At 34.4% G+C, this 21424-nt stretch overlaps 1 protein-coding gene across 6 annotated transcripts in view; it reads left to right on the top strand.

Annotated features, from left to right (window-relative positions):
- The window catches only part of LRRFIP2 (LRR binding FLII interacting protein 2), a 55571-nt gene extending 34653 nt beyond the window's left edge, over positions 1-20918 (top strand). Inside the window, exons 4-16 of one of the 6 annotated variants that reach the window (XM_036397370.2) lie at positions 1692-1736; positions 2469-2582; positions 3032-3103; positions 8027-8197; positions 8481-8573; positions 10563-10655; positions 14020-14121; positions 14371-14503; positions 15560-15609; positions 17065-17185; positions 18167-18246; positions 19191-19295; positions 20031-20918. In XM_036397370.2, coding sequence (XP_036253263.1) covers positions 1692-1736; positions 2469-2582; positions 3032-3103; positions 8027-8197; positions 8481-8573; positions 10563-10655; positions 14020-14121; positions 14371-14503; positions 15560-15609; positions 17065-17185; positions 18167-18246; positions 19191-19295; positions 20031-20141 — 1290 coding nt within the window. In that variant the 3' untranslated portion in view covers positions 20142-20918. The remainder of the gene's footprint in view (positions 1-1691; positions 1737-2468; positions 2583-3031; positions 3104-8026; positions 8198-8480; positions 8574-10562; positions 10656-14019; positions 14122-14370; positions 14504-15559; positions 15610-17064; positions 17186-18166; positions 18247-19190; positions 19296-20030) is intronic. The other 5 variants (XM_036397389.2, XM_036397379.2, XM_036397429.2 and 2 more) reach the window with 5 other exon arrangements.
- The last annotated feature ends 506 nt before the right edge of the window (positions 20919-21424 follow it).

Below are 21424 nucleotides of genomic sequence, written 5' to 3'. Positions count from 1 at the left end.
TGCTGTAACTTCTAAAAATTCTTGTTACTTGCAGGCAAAACTTTTGTGTTTAATAGCATGGAGTAAAAGGCAAATTTCTGTTCTTAGGTATATCTTTTGAAATAGCATTTAGGGTTAGCAGATACGGTAGGTAGGCAGAGAGGCTGAGAGCACTGTGCTTATTTAATTGAGCAAAAGGAACGGTATGTGGTGATCAGCAATGTGTAATTGCTTGCTTAGGTGAGAGCCAAATTCTTTGTACCCTTGCCAAGCAGTGCAAGAAGGGCCATCAACCTCACACTGCAGTTCAGTAGTTCAGACCAGACACTCCAAGAAGCTCCACAAGGACGTTATTGTTGCAGTCTGTCAGGTTACAGCAGGGCTGCAGAACCTCTGTGTTCAAACCACAGCTGTTGGCTGTGGTTTTGCTTTCAATGGGAGACTGAGAGCTAGACTACTCTCATAACTGCTTTCTGTGACTTTGCATTTAGATATATTAATACTGTTACAGTGCTAAGTTGTAATAATTAATGTTATTTATCATCTGTACATTCTCAAATCATGAGAGACTCATTATTTCTCCAGCTTAAACTTTAGCACTTTTTTCCCATAATAAAGCTGACTTTCTGAAATAAATGCTGTGCTAAAAGAAATGTGGAGGCTGAGACTGGTAGTTATGCTGCCTTCTCAGTTGCTTGTTTTATCATCATTATTTATTACTAGATTTGAAATTTATATTTTTATTTAGTTTAGTCTAAATGTATCCTTCAGATCAATACTGGTAACAAATATTTGCAATCTATAATTTCAGTACATCATTGGAGGTAGTGAATTTGTCATGAAGAAGCAATGTTGCTTTTATAGAAACCACAATAGGAGGAAAAAGAAAAGTCTTAAAAGTAATGTTTGTTTCTTCTGTGATTGCAATAGACCTCCGAAACTGTTCTCTCTGGCATAGAGAAAAATAGGTGTTCTTTGAGAAGCAGGACATGTGAGACACCATACTAAATACATGTCTAATCCCACTTATTTTCATTCATAGAAATGTAGAAAATGTGGACATCTACAATACAATTTTGCAATAGCAGTTTCCTAAGTAAGAAGGGAGTGTGGTAGTTCTTCTCCTTAGTCTTCAGTAGATAAAATATGAATTGAAATTATTTTGTAGAATGCATTTACTTAGTACAATTCAGTTATAGGCTTTTACCTGAACCAGTTTTATTGTGATTTAATCACAGGTGACACTAAAGAGATTGAACTTACAGATGTTTTCTGTTAACTAGGGCATTCACCCTGCTGTCACTGAGTGCCTTAAGTGTACCTGCATGAAGCTTTGCATTTGTTATGCCATCTAGTTTTGTAGTGATTACTCTTGCATTTTAAATGTTACTTGAAATATATATTTAAATATACTTAAAATTTAAAAGAGTAAGTGTGTTTTGTTGCTTAGTACTGGTAATGACGTTTTAAAAACTTTAAAGAAAGGTTTCTGGCTTTTTTCTTTACAAGCTTTTTTCTTTGCATTTATGTTGCAACTAAGGTAAAAACTGTTTTTTAAGCTAAATATTATTTTTCCTGTCTTGATCTATGCTAACATCTGAAATTTTTGAAATGGTTTCATTTAAAAATATTTTTCAGTCTCTTTGAACAAAAGATGCCAATTTGGTAGTTCCTTATTACGAAAGGTAATCATGTTCCCTATTCTCTTTCAGCTGGAAGAAAAAAGTGAAAAATCACATTCAGAAATATTTTCAAGGGTAAGAGTTTTTAATTTTCAAAACTTTTAAAATTATTTAAAGTCAGTGTTCATTCCCAAATCGCAAGTGTTGAATTAATTCAAAAAGTGTACATTCTGTGTATTCTTTGTATTTTTTGTCAGGGTTAGCTTGCAAAAATAATTTTAGATAAACTTTTTTATTCCCCAGAATTAATGGTTTTTTATTCCCCAGAATTAATGGTTTTATTCCCCAGAATTATGGTTTATCCTTTTTATTTCTTGAGGGAAAAGAATTATTCTTTAGTTTTCTTTTGGCCAGTAATAATTTTCTATAAAATTTATTTTTCATGTCAGAAATACTTACCAGGTAAGGCTAAAATTTAGGAGGCTAAAACTATAAAAATCTGTATGATAGCTTCTCATTGTAGGCTTTCTTCTGAAGCCTGGATGGCAGGAATTATAATAGTTTGGAAATATTGTAAATGTCTACAGTATTTCAGCACTATTAGCCGTCTTATGAATATCTTCTGGATAGATGACTCAAAATTCTAATGTTCTGGTACACTAAGTCATCAACAAGAAACCAAGATTTTACCAAGAAGAAACACAGGTACTGGAAAATACCCAATGGAACATACTGTCTGTAAGCTAGTATTAAGAAAAACCAGAGAGAAAACCGTTCTGTGACTTTGAAGAAATTTATAAAGAGTATTATCAAGTATACCCGAAATATCCGTATGATTCCTGACACAATGTTTTTCCCTTTCTTAAGCCCTCATCTCGCAATTCAGTAAGTGCAACTCCTCAGAGTGGCAACTCATCTAGGAGAGGAAGTGGAGATGCGAGTAGTTTGGTGGATCCTGATGCCTCCCTCAGTGAATTACGGGTGAATTGCATTTTTAAAGAATTTGGAGCTAGTTTAAATAGGAAGATTGGTTTTTAATACAGAACTTCTGTTATAATAGGAAAATGTTATGAGGATGTAATTTTCAATCATGAAGTATTTTTTACTTTCTTGGTATTTTATCTTGGTTTGTGTTTGTAATTATGGTTTAAGAGTTTAGCTTATTAAGATAAGACTTTGTTTACATTGAATTTCAAACAATTCTGTCCTGTTTGAGTTGTCTTGCAGCTAGGGTTATAAACAAAACCTTAAGTTTTTGTTTTCCATCCATTAAGTTTTTCCATCAAGTTGTTGTGAATTAATTTTAATTTCTGGGAATTTTTGCAGGCTTTGTCATTTGACAGAAGTGCATGTAAACCTTTTAATGCTTTTTCAATATTAAATTATTTCCCCATACTTCTTATGCAATGGTTCATTCCTATGTCCTGCAGGATATCTATGATCTTAAGGACCAGATACATGATGTAGAAGGGAGATACATGCAGGGACTTAAAGAATTAAAGGTATCAGGGCTCCTCCCAAGCATGCATTTGGAATGGGTGTTTTGCATAATGGAGTTATCTCCAATTTCACTAACGTATAGTGGCTTCACTAACAAATTTTAAAATTTCTTTAAAGCATGTATCTAAGTTTTAATGCATGAAGAACATCAGCTTAAAATGTATATGAGATCGCACGTTTATTATTTGATTACAGTTAGAAGAGTTAATACTTTTTGATGTTTTGATATAAATAGGTGTTTTCTGATAAGATAATGAGGTATTCAGTTTATATTTTTAGAGGTTTGTTAACAAATAAACAGATATACAAAATAATTACTAGGTGTTAAGTAGGGAACAAAGAAATGGGAGATAATTATGACAAAGAACTTGAGAATTAGTCCTCCAAGTTTCAGCAAATACTTCATATTATAAAGCAAAAGCAAAATAATAATTTTGAAAGATGTACTGCAATTAATTTTGGCAGGCATATTGCTTGCAGGAGAAAATTAATTTTGTTTTAATTTTTTGCCGTTAAAAAAAAAAATTATGCTGGTTTATATTCCCATTATTTTCTCTAAATCACAGATTGGTTTTTTCAGCATTAGGCTAATGAGTGCTAAGGAAACTTTCCTGTCTGTGCTAAGGAAACAATCCTGCATCCACTGTGGTAGTCATATTCCCACCACCCCAGATTTTCACTGCTGGGAGCAAAACCCTCCAGTGAATCACCAAGTGAGTCAATGGGTGCTGCACGAGACTGGCTACACACACCATTCTCACACTTGTCAGTCAAGGTTTCCTTACAGGCTTGGCCACAGGTTTCCCATAACAGAGTCTCAGACATCTGATTTTTATAAGTACTTTAATCATGGCAGGGTCACACAAAACTAGTTTGAGATCAAGCTGGGTGCTGCCAAGAACGGACCCTGAGCCAAGCAATCCATTTTGTATCCACAGTCCATGCACATAGGGGTGTGGGGTTTTCCTGCTGAGCCATTGGCTCCCATTGTATCTCAGAGTGGCTGGTTACCTGGCTGGTGCCACAGGTTCCCATGCACCTTGCTGTGCAAAGGGTCAGTGCCTGATCGCTGGTCTTGCTGGAAGCTCCAGACATTTCCCCCTACCAAGGGTGCAATCTGCAGTTTGTACTGCAGCAGCACACTGAGCTAACTACCTGTACTAGGTGTAGTCTTCCACATGAGATTTGTCTATATTTTGACTTGTTTAAACTAGTATGTATGCCTTTCTTTTATACATTTTCACACAATTAACAGTGCAGTAAATTTAAAATAATCCTGCTTTTCACTGTTTTGTATTGAAGGGATACAGAATTCAAAAAATTATGGGGCTTGCAAATCTTTTCCAGGATATTTGTTCTGTTCTCTTTTCTATTATCTAATTATGAATTGTTTTATCTAAAAGTAAAGACAACTTTTCATATGTTTTATATCCACATAGAGACTGAATTAAATGAATGCTTCTTGTATTAGAGCATATAACAGTGATGTATTTATCAGCTTACTTGAATGTCTTCAATTTAACAATATATTAGATTATATAGTAAGGGGAAAACATGTAATATGAGCTGTTTAGTGTAGCAAAAGTTATTTCCTCTTTGAAGTATAACTTTACCTTTGAAGGAAACTTTAAACCTGATATCAATATGTTCAGATGAAGTATGTTTTGGCTTAGTTATATGAATATTAAAAGGACTTCAAAGAGTAGTAGATTACAGGATTATTAGACATAGCATATGAGGCATAGATCAAGTGTAATGTGAGACTGCTTCATATTTTCAGAATGGATCTAAATCTCATTCTTTATGTGTTTGCCAGCATCTCATGATTACTGTTCTGACTCGTGGTTAATGAATTATTATTTATTGTAATCCATTACAGTTACCAAAGAGCGCAGTGTGCAATAGTAAGATCTTAATCTATGCTTGGCTTTCAGAATTCATCTGCATTTTATGTTGTTGCTAATACTGAATAATATGTTCCTAGGTTAGTTCACATTCCATAGAGATTCTTTTGGGAACCTTTTTTTTTTTAATTAGGAAGGTACTGCCTTTTTCTCAACTTGTACTTAATCATTTTTGTCTTGTGTATGTTATAGAAGAGTTACCAGAATATGTGCTTTACACTGCATTTAAATGTTGGGGTTTTTGGTTGGTTGGTTGGTTGGTTTTTTCCAGTGTTGGACTAACGGGGATTTGTAAACACACTACCTTCTAAGCTCTCTGGTTGCCCTTATGCTGGTAGAAGTATGGGTTTTACCTGGCTACAAGTATCCTGGGTGTCAGTATAAACAGCAGGATAAACTCTAATGTTGCTACTTCTGGTTTAGTTAGGTCTTCAAATCTTTTGCTGTCTCAGTTAGATTGTTTTATTGCTTTTTTATGTATTTATTTGCATCAGCTGGAAAGGAATTCTGTGTCTTTCCTCAAAATTTTTCTTTTATGCTGTTAACAGTGCACTCTCTTGATGTCTGTTGGCTTGAATCATCTTGTTCTAGCTGAGCAAGCTAATTTTTATAGCACTTTACTGATAAAGTTGTGTGTGGTATTTCTTCATAGCTTTAGGTTATGTGCAGAGCCTTATGTGTTTTCATTCCATCTGCTGTGTTCTTAAAAATCCTACAGCCTCCTTCAAGTGTTTAGAAATTATTTAAAATCAAACTGGAAGTCTCCCTGAAAGCTACATGGAATTCTTGAACCATGGGGAATGTGTGTAATACGTGAAAAGAAGACAGTTGCAAAGAAGTCTTTGCAATGTTTCAGTTTTTTCAACCCAATAGAGACTTAGACATAACTTAGCTTCTCTCAGAAGCAGTTTTCACTCTTTAGTATACAAATCCTCTTAGTCCTCTTTTGTAACTGCAGATTCATCCTCCCCTGCCATTATTTTTTTAATTAATGACATTCTAATACAATGGTTTAAATGCCAGGCCAGTCTTGTCTTTTAGTCTTGTCTTAGTCTTGACCCTCTTTAGTTAGGAGATTAGACCAGCTGGCATCCAGAGATCTCTGCGGAACTAAATTACTACATTGCTCCAGTCACCACATTCACAAAAATAATCAAATTGGACTTTTTCCGTAGTTGCATTCTTTTTGGTTACATTTCATACCTCCCTGTGAAATTACTATAGCTTTCATTATAATCCTACTATTTCCTTTTTTTTAATTCTAAACTGGATTATTCTTTGAGAGTCTTTAGGTCTGCTCGCTCTAGCAGTTTGTTTTGCCAATCTTTACAAGATTTGTTGTATTTACAGCATCACAAAAAGAAATGCTTTCTCTGGTTTTAATCTTCAGAATTACTTGCACACAGTTATGTTTATATTTTTTTTCTTTTTTCTTATCCTGAGTCATCTTTGCTGTTTACTACTACTTCCCAGATTTTAATGGTACTTGTCTTATATTTTCACAATTTATACTGTTTTGTTTCTTCTGATCTTCTGTAATTATTTTCTGATCTTCTGTAATTCTTCTGTAATTCTTTTTCTGGGGTTTCAAAAAGTTGTATTTCTCCAGCAGAGATTTCCAGAGTTCAGTGAAATAAATATATGTGATTATGATAAAATTATAAAAGATAAAATACATTCTCTAAGGACACCCTTCCCAAACTGGAGATTTACAATGTAGAATAGTGTTTGGGGATAGGGAATTTTTTTACTTTCTCATAGCAGAATATTGAACTGTGACATGGTATTTCCATAGAGAAGACATGACTATAATTCCAAAACAAAAATGATTGCATGATTTTACTGTTGAACAGATAGCAATCTTCAGTATTTTCTTAGAAAACTTAGATTGTTGCCACCTTCTCTCCTAATATATTAGTTGTAGTGTTCTATTTTCTGGAAACCCAAGCTTCATGCCCTTACTGTGCTAGTGCTTCTACTGTCAAAATACAAATATTTAAAAATGGAGATAATGCTACTTATGTCTTTGAGGAACAGATTACATGAAGTAGTACAAGGAGATTTGTAGGACTTAGATCTACTTGATCCAGGGATTGGCTTAATAGTTCTTTTTCAATTCTAAAGTTAGGACTCTGAAAATAAATTTTTATTATTTTTAAATCATAGAATGTTAAGAGGTTGGAATGGCCCTAAAGACCATGTAGTCCCAACCTCTATATAATGCATATTGAAATAAAGGCATGCTTAAAAGTGCCTGGAGTGATAGTTTTCTAACTGTTTAAATGGTTGACATTTGTTACAAGTCTGACAAAAAAACCCCAACTATAACTAAAAACAGAATAAAATGGTGAATGGGGGAGATTTGTCTCAGAGGCTATATAGCAAGGTACACTTTTAGGTAAAAAACCAAGTTCCATGCTTTTTAAAAAAAATTTAGTAAGTAAACCAAAGATAAAATACCGGTTTAAATAGTGAGTCCTTTTTACTGGAATAATGTGGCTGTCTTAAAGTTTTGTATCTAAGTTCATAGGGCACTACTTAAATAACAAGCATTAAGTTAAAGCTACTCTTGGAATTACTTTTGTGGTCTCTTTTACTGATTTAATTGTCCACGTTCTCTCTGTTAGTTTTGTTGCCTCATTCTGAACTGTTTTCTCATGCATGCCTTGAGTAATGACATTACTACTAGATACATGGTATTCACTAGAATGTGAAGCTGTGATATTACTACTGTATCCCCGTGAGTTGCTGTGGATGTGGCAGAGTAGAAAATGCGAGTGGAATATTATCTTGTATTTTTCATGCTTTTGTAATGATAAATTTTCATTGCTGTGTATGACTGAAGTTGAATAATGGAACTAAACTGTTACTTGGTATCTCTAAAGAATATATTTCATAAACAAAAATGGTTGCCTAATTTTAATGTCTAACATCTCATACTTTAACATTATGGTGGTATTTTAACATTATAACAATGCATCAAAAAGTTGGACTAAATGTCAACTTTTCTGCTATCTGTAGGATTCGCTAGCTGAAGTTGAAGAGAAGTATAAGAAAGCTATGGTTTCCAATGCTCAACTAGACAACGAGAAAAACAATTTGATTTACCAAGTGGATACTTTAAAGGATGTTATTGAGGAGAAAGAAGAACAGATAGCAGAGTTCTATAGGGAGAATGAAGAGAAGTCAAAGGTATTTTTTTCCTAATTATAAAGTACAGAAATCTGGACTACTTAGTAAGAACAGTTGAAAATACTCAGAGTAGCTTTACTTGCTAGTATTGGGCTTAAATCTTTATGACATTTTCTCTCTACAGTTTTTTAAATAAAATCTTCTGTGTAGTAAGTGTCTGGACAACTAATTTATACCACTACAGTGGTCTTTTAACTACTTGGTAGGTATAATTTCTCAAATCCTTGCAGCAATTTCTTACATAACTCAAAATAAATACAAATAATTGATTTCTTTAATACAGGAATTGGAAAGACAGAAACACACCTGCAGTGTTCTGCAGCATAAGCTGGATGAACTTAAAGAGGGCCTTCGACAGAGAGATGAATTGATAGAGGTATGCTCATATGAGTGTAGGATAGAACCTGTGCAAATAAATGTGGTGTAAGATTTGAATGGGAATCATGCACAAAACAGGATTAAATACTATCTTGCATTTTTAAGAAATAATTTATCTTGTTTCAGTGTGTAAAATTTAAGCTACTGATCCTCCTAAATTTATGAAGCTGAAAATATCTCTGCAAGGTTTTCAAATGTATTACATCTTGCAAAGCCTTTAATTCTCGTGAGAAATTGTGGTTCTCTCATGAATGTTCCTAGTATCTTTTCTTTGTTGTGAGGGCAGAATTAATATTTGTGTGGCCAAAATAATTTTCCATAGCTAAAAGTTCTGATGCATGGATAATACCAAATGTTATTCTTTGCCTCTCCCAAAAGTTTCCATTTCAGTTATTTCAGATTTTTATGAGTATCAACAATTGAAGTTTGCCATACTGAATATTTGTTTGCTTACCCATCAAGCATAATACACAGCAATACTGGTCAGCATGTTATTGGGCCACAACCATGTTGCTGGGTGTGCAGTGTGTTCTTTTCCCCTCTCACCTGGTTCTTTTTCCCCTTTTCCCTTTTGTTTCTGGAAACAAACCCACCCACCATGAAATCCCAGAGTTATTATCAGTCTTCATTTTAAAATGGTCCACAAAGATATATATATATATATATATATATATGTATATGAATGTATATTGTCAGTGTATATTGGGTGTCCATTTCCGAATTATTTTAGTTGGAACTTGTAGTTCAAGTATTACATAATTTTCCCACCATCTCTTCACTGCAGTAAAAATTTATTATCTTTAAGTGTATAGGCCAAAGTGTCCTACTGTCATTTTCAAAAGCTGTGTAACAGTTCATTGATCCTTTATTTTTACTATATTCTTGTGCTCTCTAGGTGGTAGGTACTGTAACTCAAAATGTTTTCTGAAAAGTCCCAGCTCTGTTTTAGAAGTATTATGCTTCATGAACTGGAGTTGATATGACTTAATAGCAGAAGAAAAGGATTAAGATTATCCTAAGTATCAGCATTTTGAGTTAGCATAAATGCTGACAACCAAAAGCCCTAAAAAGTTCTGTTGTGGCGCTGTTGCTTGCTCTGTTATCTTTGACTTCACTGAGAATTAAAGAACAGCTTTGCATGTTCTTGTTTGGGGTTTTGCTTGGGTTTAAGTATATGAACCAAGAATATACAGTAGATTTTTCTGGAGTGTTTACTTTGATAGAATGTAGCATGTTTCAAATAGCCACAAATACATTCAGTCCCTTTGAAGGTTTGACTCGTATTTACCACCTATTGTGTCTTTTCCTCATCTATTAACACTAACGAAAGACATTGTCTTCTGTTCCCAGATTTAAAATCAAATTCACTCCTTAAGAAGGAAAAAAATTGCCTCTAGCCCTTAAAATTCTTATGTCATCTTCATAGTTAAGCATTTAATTATGTTTGCAGGGGAAGCAACAAAATGCAGTGATAGTCAGCTAAAAAAGGAGGACTGTGCTTGATACGTATTCATATAGTATCAGAAAGCAGTCAGCAATTGTCCTTTGCTTCCCAGATGTTTGATTCAAACTCCTTTCTTTATACTTTCAAGAAGATTATTTTATTTTGTAAAAAATTAATAAAACCAATTGTTAACCATAATATTCCATTCCAAAAGGGACTTGAAGGTATCTGGAAAGTACAGCAGGGTAATTGTTTCTATCCACAGACTGCAGTGGGAACAGTCACTAAAGAAAAGTAACTCTAGCTGCAGTAAGTTTTCCCAACAGCAGTGATTGAATAGAATTAAATACCATTCTCTTGCATGAATTAATGAGAAATATATTACATTAAACTGCACACTGTTTCTGTAACTTCCATGCTCATAAACTCTTTGGTTGACTTTTATTACTTAGTTTCCTTTATCTATTTTAATGTTTGGGATTTTTTTTCCATTTCCTTACTTCTCTTTCCTCTTTTATTCTTCCCTCATCCTATTTACCACAGGCGAATCAACGTATGCAGGAGAATATAGACTCCATAACCAAGGAAGTGTTTGATCTCCAGGAGACAATTAATTGGAAAGATAAAAAAATAGGGGTATGAATTAAATGTGGGAGGAAAGCTAATTTTTTAAATTTAGAAGTAGATGGATGCCCTCTACACCCCAAGGAATTCTGTGTACTCCAAAGAAATTAAGGCCACTCCGAACTTAAATGAATAAAATGTTTTGCAGTCTTTCTCTTCTTCAGAAAATGAGCCACACTTTACTTGAATAATGATCAGTAGTACTAATTAAATCTGTAACATGAACTGTTACACATAGAAAATTTACAATTTTTTTGCAAAATTTTTGATGGCATGCCTAGTGGTAAAAGATGTGATCTTGAATTGACTTCTAAAACCAACTTGCGCATTCCTGTATTGCACTTCTGATCCTTGTATAATTGGTTAGCTTGGATGCAACACTGGACCAAGCTGGTTTTCTGATATGACACATTAAATACTTCGGGTATTGAGAGTCATAATTGAAACGATGGTTCGAAGTGACCTTTTGAGAAGCATCCATAAGGTTCCTGTGTAGGAAGGAGGGTGGTACAGAAAGAACTGTGCTGATACTATGCAGCTAATGTAGGTCAGGCAGGGTTTGTCAGCTTTGCGTCTGGGCAGGCAGAAGTCATAGAACTGAGTCAGCCTGACCATTGGTGATGACTACATGTCTTTGAACTTGAGGCTGTTCTGGGACACAAGTAGATTGCCTGGTGGCAATAGGGAATTGGAAAGTCTTTAAAAAGGAATTGTCTGCCTCTTGACAGCTCAGGAGTCATTTCTCTTTACCTGAATTTTATACCATATTTCAATACATGCAGATTTCTTTGAAAATTGTTTTATTTGCTGGAGTTCAAGTCACCTTGAAAAGTTGCCTTTTAATTGTTGGTGGCCAGTTCAAAAACTAGGCTGTCTTACTTTTTTTCATGTTTCAGTCTTTCTCTTCCATCACAAAAAAATTCATAATTCTAAAGTTCTCTGAACATTCTTCTGAAAGCTTTTTATCTTTAATTTACCCTATTCTTTCCATACTCACTTCTCACATTTGTATATTGGATCGTCTCAATTTGTGCAGTATTTTTGTGCTCTTTCAAATACATTGCCAGAATCAGTATGAGTATATCTGATATTCAAATATACCTACCAGCCAGAATGACAAGAAAGATAGCTGTATTTTCCTTTAGCTAAAATTGCCCTGCAAGTCTGTGTTCTTGTAAACACCATAACTGGTTATTTTTCTCGTTAGTTTATTTTTTTTAATTCTCAGAATTGAACTCTCTTAGAGAAGAAAATGTAAAAATGCTGCTCTTTTCTTTCTCATACCTATAAATATTTACATACTTTTCTTAGCTCACAGTCTTTGAGCCTTTCTCCTACTGCTAATTTTTACTCTATTCCAGCTTTAGATGTCTCTGCGAAGCTTCACAATGTAGTTTACAACTAAAATTGTAACCTAAATTTACAATGTATATAAGATATTTTAGCTGTTTCAGGAAAAGAAAACGAGGCAAACAGAACAAAATAGCACAAGTTTGTTTTACACCTGCCTTCTTATGTTGTCCTGTTTCTACAGTGCTTGAAATTTGTGGTTATATTTCATCTTAAATTAGATCAGTTTGAGGACACTGAGTTGCGGTGTTGGGTTATATTCCTGACATATACAGTCATTCCACTGTTTAGTGGCTCCAACTTTTCATTTAGTAATGGCAGCTCTGAATTTGGTATAAAAGTTACTAAGATTTTTTGAATATTTAGAAAAAAGGATTCCAAACGTCTCTGGATTCTGGCATATTATCAGATTTTGCTCATATAAGTATGGTAAAATCTGTCTGCAGAACTTTGTTGTCCTGATTTCTGTTTCCTGCCCCAACAGAAGAATTGCAGAGTTAGATTTTGTGCAAAATCCATGTAATTTTAAATTAAACCCTGAGTGTACAAACATTAGGATTTTTACTGGTTTTGAATAATGATTACTTAGATCTACATAGGTAGAAATAAATAGTTTTATCAGTTTCACTTCCTCCCCCAACAGAATTTTCAGATTTCCAACACTTGTGTTATCTGGGGGTAAGGACAGAAAATATTTTTGGGGAAGGTCAACATCATCACAGGACACTCTCAAGTACAAATAGTCTTTGTCTGTGATTCTGGGCTGCTATGCCTATTCTCTCAGGTGGTGAGCTTACTTCCCCTTCCATCTCTTCCACTGTTCTTTAAAAATTAAAAAGATGTATGTGTCTTTCAAGTAGAGTACAAAATTATGTCATGATTAAGGTTCTTCATGCTATTTATAACGTAGTTAGAGATCTAGTGTGTGCTAGGAAATAAAAGGACATCTTCCAGATTTTTAAATTAAGATATCAGCTACTGTTTTCCCACATGTTGAATTACCTTTATTTTAAATGTTACATTTACATATGAATAAATCAAGTGCAACAGCACTTGTCAAAATTTTCTCTTGAAATTCAGTAATGCTTTAAAATATTGCTCTATTATACAGATTTTAGATTATTATTAAAATTCAGCATACTAAAGTTACATGAGGCAAGTACAGTACAAATGTGTACACCTTAATTTCTTTCATAGTATCAGTCCATTCCTACACATTCATGCATAGCATAGGGTTTAGTTGGATCATTTTCTTGGCCAAAATGTACGTATACTTTGGCACTTGCTATATGGTGAGGATTTTTTTTAATGCATGCAGTATTGTATGCTGGCCAATCAAGTAGAAGTGTCCAACTAACTGCCAGGTAACCTCTCCAGCTTAGTTAGGCAGACCTGTTTACACCCGCATTGCACTTCTAGCTGACATACTTTTTTGCTCTAAAATAGTGCTACTAGTGTTTGCTGCCTTTTTTTTTTCTCTAAAACTGATTGCTTTGGGTTTAGCAAATGGTGTTGTAACCCGTAAGCAACTAGTAAATAAACTAGTATTCATGAGTGGATACATTCAAGGTCTTCCATGATGTATGACTTCTACTTCTGTACCTTATAAAAGGCAGAGAAATTAATTCAATAGATGTAATGTTTTAGGATCTTTGCCATTTGAGTTTCAGCAAATTTTATTTCTTGCTGCAGAGTGCCTGTATGAAGAAGAATCACTCTTTTGGTACTCAATTTAGTTTATCAAAATTTACCAAAAAATAGAATTCACTGAATTAAAAAAAAAAAACTCTCAAAAAATCTAAGACTTGTCTGGAAAAAAATAGTAACAACACATGCAGCATGAAGTTAGATATGCAAGTTGTAGAAGGCAGTTATCAGAGATGTATGTTACTACATATTTAAAAAGTGCTTTTAATTTCTTTATTTGTATTGAGCTATTTGCATTTACTTGTAGAAAATCTTTCTGCTGTCTGTCATATGCTTTTTCTCTGTGCCATTCTTTTTCTTGCTGTCTGCCTGAGCCCAGGCCCTAGAAAGACAGAAAGATTACTTTGACTGCATTAAGAATGAGCGAGATGAGCTCAGAGAGGAGTTGGCTGACCTGAAGGAAACAATGAAGAGAGGACAGGTATGTTGGTAGTAGTTACTTTACAGTAACAAATCCAGGAATGGGGCATGAAATCAAGGTCAGTAAAAAGGAGGAAGAATGGTTACTATTCTTGTGCACTCTGAAAACCTGACCTTAGGGTAGGACAAATGGTTTGTATCACTGTAATTGTTTCACTGAACTTGAAAAGCTCTTTAAAAACTTACCTGTTGATTTATATTTTAGCACTTCTGTTGTATGACTAGTTTATTTTTTGTTTTGCACTTTTAGAAACATGGATTAGTTATAATTCCAGATGGCACACCAAATGGTGATCTAAACCATGAATCAGTGGTTGGTACAATAACAGTTGTATCCCAGGAAGCTGCTCAGGTCTTGGAATCTGCAGGAGAAGGACCACTAGGTAAAAGTATTGTAGCACACTTTATAGAGTTTTTGAGGGCTTTGTTTCCTCTTGTTCACAGTGAGCGTGACTTACATTTGCAGGTGCAAGCACCTGTGATGCTTCTGGAATATATGCTTACACAACTTTCAGGATTGATTTTAATTTTTTGTTTGTTCTGAGTAAAAAGACAGATGTATCTGTCTTCTGAGTAAGAAAAAATAATATGTGCTTAGATGTTTGAAACAGATTAGTTCTCTTGGTCCAGTTTCTGTTTTAATACTGATGGAAAACATCTTGCTTAAAAGCTTTGTGTTTTGGATTAGTATGTTTTCCATTGTGTTTCATGAAAATAATTATTTAGAGGTATACGTAATCAATGAAAGAACATCAAGTGCAGTCTTCCATCACATTCATTAGAAAAAGAAGTTTTAAAAGCATTCAAAAAATGGCAGGGACAACAGACACACTAATTGGGGGTTTTGGGGTTAAGTTACTTTAACTTGCTTTTATCTTTAGGTTGAGCAAGTTATTGCATGCAAGGTCAATCCTCTGTAAAACTCTGTTAACATGTAGAAAAAAAAGATCTATATAATTGAATTATCCTTGTACATAATATATAATAGTTACATATTTTTATATTGACAGAAATTAGACTTGATACATATTTCTGCTGTGGCCTCCCAGTACAAATGTTATTATGATTAATTTCTGTCAAACTTACAATTTCTAAGGCCTGTAGTCTTAGCACAGTGTTGCTTGATTGTAGTAATGGCTTGTAGTCATTACTGATCTTTTGACTAAGTAGAAATATTTGCTAAACTCTTTTGCTATTTTATAAACGCTGACGTCTTGCTTTTAGAATTGTTATACTAATAAACAGTGTGAATGATGTATTTTTCCCTTTTTTCTGCTATTAACTGAAGGTTCTTGTGTTATTAGTGAGATATCAAAGTTTTGCAGTCCCAGTGCTATTAGCTTTGATGAGCATTTCATTTGGAATGGAACAGAAAGTTATGAAAAACATATTCTTAGTTACAGATTTCTCTGATTTTTAATTGGATTCTTTGGTTTTAGATATCAGGCTACGAAAACTGGCTGGAGAAAAGGAGGAATTACTCTCCCAGGTAAAATAAGTTACTCATTTCAGAAGTAGACCTTTGTGTATCATTTTGCCGACTATTTATATATAAGTTACAAACAACTGTTAAGCACAAAGGTGCTTAATCAGATATGTAATCACTAAAGCAAAATGAAGTACTCATTTTACCTTGCTGACTATCAGGAATTAGCAGTTCCTCTTGCTGTTATCCTTATCCATGGGACTTTGATCTTGGTTGGTAAAGAAATTTCATTTCACTAGCTGGTTAGCTGAAATCTAACTTGTTCCTGACTTTACTATTAGTCCATATCCTTAAAGCTGTTTCTTTTATTTTCTTTTATCTGCATAATTGTCTTATGCAGAAATATTAAAGTCAGTACAATTACACTCTCATAAACTCAAGTGGCATTTTCTTCAAAATTGCTGAGTGATACTATTTCATTGATCATTTTGGTAGCTCAGAGAAAATTAATATTAAAATAATGGTGTTTAAATACAGCTCTGTTTTGAGAAGGACGGACTCAAGCAAACATATAGCCATTGAGCAATTGTTAAGAATACTAGTTTTTGCTCTTTTAGTTGAAGACATTGCAAATTTAAACCATTGTTGTCAACATTTGGGTTTGCTGTGAATGAACCTTAATTATAGTATAGATACTTTTTTGGACTGCCAATAAATTATAGTATTAAATGTATATAAATATATAAGCACATATTTATTACTGTATAATTTAAAAATCACGGATCATATATTTGATTTGTATCATGAATGGGGGTTTTGCAAGTTAACTCACATACTACTAATCTGTAGAACAATATTTTTATAAGAGTGTCCAAAAAATACCTCCTACTTCTTTCATAATGTCCATATGCAGGGCACATAGCTGAGAAATCTATGTTCTCTGACTACTGGAAAAACTGAGAGACAGCTGCTGTAGCATGAAATCGAACTATTAAAGACTAATGACTTGCCTAGGACCATTGTTTCCAGGGGGAGTATGAGAGAGGACCCCCTGAAAAAGCCATGGATTATTGTCTGTAAACTCACTAGGATAGTGTTCAATATCTTTGTGTGTGTTTAGAGTGGGAAAGATACACAGTAGAAGAAATCCATAAATGGAGTTTAATGCCATCTCCTCTTCTGAAAAGTGAGCTGTGTTACAAGGTGCTCCTGCTCTGGACAAGGTGCAGTTACAAGATGCTCCTGCACTGTGCAGATATCCCTGCAGTACTGACCAAACTGGTGGGCTGGGGTTGTGCATTGACATGCAGAGGGCACTTGCCCAGTGATGGGGATGGGTCTACAGCCACAGACCTCAGGGACTTAGTCCCCTGCATCGCTCTGCTATTCTTGTTTACAGAACCTTCTCAGCCAGTGGCATCTCAGGACTACTCTACCTTTTTACCATTGAACATTTACATACACAACTACTGAACTTCTGGGAGTCTTTTTTTCATAAAGAAACACTTCCTTTTTCAGGTTAGAAAACTGAAGATGCAGTTAGAAGAGGAACGACAGAAATACTCTAAAAGTGATAGCATGAATCCAGATACAATAGACTTGGAGAATGGCTCTGACTTGCAGCTAATTGAAATGCAAAGTAGGTATATGGTTACTGTTCAAAGTTATTCTTCTTGCAGAGAGGACTTCCAGCTCCTCTTATTGTGCACTAGTGGTATAGTGACTATACTGTTGAGCAGATAGGTTTTTGTTGGTATATGTCCCTGCATGGAATTCTTACTGCAGAATACCTTAGAAATCTGTAAAAACTCTTTTAGTATTGAAGAACAACATTCTGGGAAGTTATTTTTCAGTTGACAGCCTTGACTAGAGTGGGTGACACTACTTGGATACAATTTATAGACAACAGAATTTCAGATAAGATTTTCTAAAATACATATTCTATGGGATGATTTTGGTCAATCTTTGATATAGAAACTTAATCTAGAAGACTGCTGTCCTGAAGCAAAACATGAAAATTTCTTTAACTTAATATTTAGTGTTGCTTCATAGAAGCATAAGATGGTTTTCATTTCAGGCAAGCTATTCAGCTGAAAACTTGTTTGACAGACTGTCATTTAGTATGCTTGTGTATAATGAACATGAAGAAAGCACTGGCAATGTGAGGGCTCAAATGTAACACCAAAGTAATTTGCAAAGCTCCTTAGAGTTTGTCAGTCAGGTTCAAGCCTTGTGCTCCTTATTCAAATATTACTACAAATGTCTAAGCTGAATGCTGCTGAATGTTTACTGTGGTCTGGCATTTTGCAGTGTATGTTGATTATTATGTTGATTCTGTTCTCCAAGGAATTCGTTTGCTGATCTAAACATGTGTTTTAAAAGGTGTGTATCTCATTGGTGCACCTGAAATTCAATGCCCACTTTATAGAGACGGTAGTTGTGTTCTCTAAATAAAAGAAAATTATTTCTTTTCCATACTCTTGTAGATTGCTGAAAGAACATTTACCTCTTTATGATCCTGGGTATAGGCTTCTCAATAAAATGGTCTTTTAATGAATTTTATTTAAAAGAGAGTTAAAGAGTTGCTTTGACTAATATATTAATGTCAATTTTTGTCTAGGAGATGCCAACAGACAAATTAGTGAATACAAATTTAAGCTTTCAAAAGCTGAACAAGATATAACTACTTTGGAACAAAATGTAGGTATCTTTTTTCATGTTTGTTATTACACTGCACACTTTTGCAATACTTTTTTCAACAAAAACTATGAAAGCATATTTCATAATTTGATTTACTGTTTGGTATTTAGTTTGCATAGAATGACACCACATTTTTTCGTATTTCCTGCAATTAAATACCTGTGCACTGCAATTAAATACCTATGCACAGACTAACCATAAGATAAAATCTTATGGTGCTGAGCTATAAAATCATGTTATTGACTTACAAAGTGTGATTGTTTACATAGAGATATAACTCTCACTCTCTACATAGAGATATTTACTCTCTCAAATTTAGAGAATAAATTTTGTATCTTCCACAGTACAACTTTCTTACTAGTCATAAATTGGTTTTCTTGTACTAGTAGCTTCAGTTCTTCTTTATAATCTGCCATACCTTTGTATTTACCTTTGTATTTTAGGAACTGAATTACATCTTATTACCTAAATAATTAAATAAAAGATTGTAATTTAAATCACAGATGCGTATCTTTTCTCTTTTGCACAGATTCAGTCTAGTAGCCTATCATGTGGATTTAGGGGTAGCAGGGAGCTGTACATAGAACAATCCAGCCAGTGGGTTTTAACATCTGCAGGTTGCAATCAGGATTTGTCTCAAGGTCCTCTCCTTACTTCTGAAGTCTGTTCTTGGGCTCAAGACCTCTTTCATCATGTCCTGATAACAGTCTGCTTTCTATTTTGCATCTTTTCATACAGTTTCTGCTTTTCAACTTTCCACATTCATTTTCAATCCCACGTGTTTCCCAATTCTTGATTTTTTTGTATTCCAATTCTTCTCTCTCTGCTTAGTTCTTTAACCTTCTGTGTCTTCTCAACTGTGTCTTTGGAAGAGCAGCTGGTGGCAGGTGAACTCCAGGTGGAACACCTGAGTTATATTCCTTTTGTCTTGTTTGGGTTTGCAGATTGGACGACTTGAGGGACAGGTTGCAAGGTATAAAAGTGCAGCAGAAAATGCAGAAAAAGTAGAAGATGAACTCAAAGCTGAAAAAAGGAAGCTTCAGCGAGAGGTAACTAACTTGGTTTCTTTTCCAGCTGTATGTTCCTTTCTGTCTTAAGCTGCTCTGTCTTTTGCCTCCAAGCTCTGATTTTTTGTAATCTTTGATTACATCTTTTGATCGTTTTTTAAGATGACCTTCAAGTCTCAATATAACATTCAGAAGACACCTAACATGTTAAAGTAATGCTAACTACGATTCACTGCTGTACTTCCTTGAAAGGAAGCATCTAAGTGGTATTTTTTTCTAAATGTGATAGCTTGTAATATTTTAAAGTAGTCCTACAAAATATTTCTAGAGAGATGAATGGTCCCTATGTCAAGTGACAGCCTGGGAATTTTCCAGCTTGGATCTCACAGGATTCTGGGAAGAAGCTGTATTTAACTGAGCTGTTGATCATTCTTGCTTAAGAGCTGCTACATCACTAGCATGATGCCTGCTACCTGTAATGGGAATATGTATCTGTATGCAAGTAATAATGGTGGAGAGTACTTTACTTTGCTCTAGGTAAATTTCTTTAATGTAATGGGAGGCTGCAGGCACCTAGATCTTTTAGAATGAATACACTTCATGTTTCAGTTGCTTCACAATTATTTTTAACAGTTTCATATGCCTGCAGAAATGGAAGTTATATCTTAACTTCTGTGGCACTCTTATGAAACAATACTTTTATTCCTCTTATCAAGCTTGAGAACAGCACAAGGTCCAAATAAACTAAAGTGATAATAACTATTTTTCATTTTATAGTTAAGAACAGCACTGGATAAGATAGAAGAAATGGAGATGACCAATAGCCATTTAATGAAAAGGCTGGAGAAGATGAAGGCAAATAGGACTGCGCTTTTATCTCAACAGTGAAATGGAAATTGAAAATACAATGCACTGCTCCTTGAATAACTAGTCCCTAGCTTGTTTATAAATACAGACTTTCAGTGGCACAAACTATTTGAACACTGAGCTGTTCACTGGTGGTTTAGTTTCATAATTAAATGACATACTTTTTGTAATTTATGAGAGAATGAAATGTAGTTTGAATTCCCATGTGAATGACAGCAGTTTTTCAGTAGTGTTTGATTCTAGAGTCAAAGACAGAGCACAATGCTGTATGTTTTTACAACTGTGGAATCAAGTTTACTCATGATCTCTTTTAGCTGCTTTAATGATGCTTGATGCTCAGAGACAGCTGCATGAATTCAAGACACTGTTATGAAACTAACATATACTTGCCTAAGACATCACAAAGCACAAGTGCCTTTTATCTGGTGCAATTTAGTCTTCATTGTTGAAATAACCTTTGAAACCAGAAAGCATTTTATTTTAAGATACATTTGGGGTATTCCCTAAACTTTATACATTTTGAAAATACATTTTTTAAAATATTTAAATTTATAAGAAAAAATAGGGACTGTATATAGAGATCGGCTTCTTTTGCATGGGCACATCCGACTTCTGTGTAATTTTGTCAAATACTAGCCCCTGATACTCTTAGCATTAAGAGCAGAAATTTAAGAACTGAAGTTGTATGCCATCAGATTGTGTCATCTGCTTAAGTGTGAATTGAAATTTTATAGGGGGAAGAAGGGGGTGAGAAATGTGGTTAAGGAGTTTATTAAACGGACACTTTACTGACCAAAACTGTATGTTTTGCGTTTTCTTTTGAATACGGAGATGCTAACAGGACAGAGCAAAATCTGTAGAATAGTAAGATATGATCTTCATGTTCTTAACAAGTATCTTTCTGCCTTTGAAAGAGTGAGTTTGAATTTTTTTTCTTAACCTAGTCTGCTACTGTTTGACAGTACTGCCATGGAGCAGAGGAGCTGCACAAGGAAGAAGGTATTTTCTGGAAAGGTGTGGTTTTTTGTCTGTGCCATACTCCCTGTAGACAGTGAATACTATTAAGAACTTTGACTCTTTGAGCTGGCACATCACAAGTAGGACATCAGTAGCACCTGCAGTGGCAATTTTGAAGTGTTTGAAGTGGCACTGCTTCTGTGTTGAACTTTTCATGAGGCCACAAGGAGAGTTGGTGTGAGAAGAATCACTCTTTTGGACTTGTAGCAGGTATTTTCTGCTCTGAAATTGCTACTCTTCTGGGAGTATTTCTCAAAGGAAGGCAGGTTTCAGGACCTTTGCAATCC

Source organism: Molothrus ater, chromosome 1 (assembly GCF_012460135.2).
Source record: "Molothrus ater isolate BHLD 08-10-18 breed brown headed cowbird chromosome 1, BPBGC_Mater_1.1, whole genome shotgun sequence".
NCBI lineage: Eukaryota > Metazoa > Chordata > Aves > Passeriformes > Icteridae > Molothrus > Molothrus ater.
The sequence above is the reverse complement of the archived record's forward strand: the minus strand, read 5'-3'. Positions and strand labels throughout refer to the sequence as shown.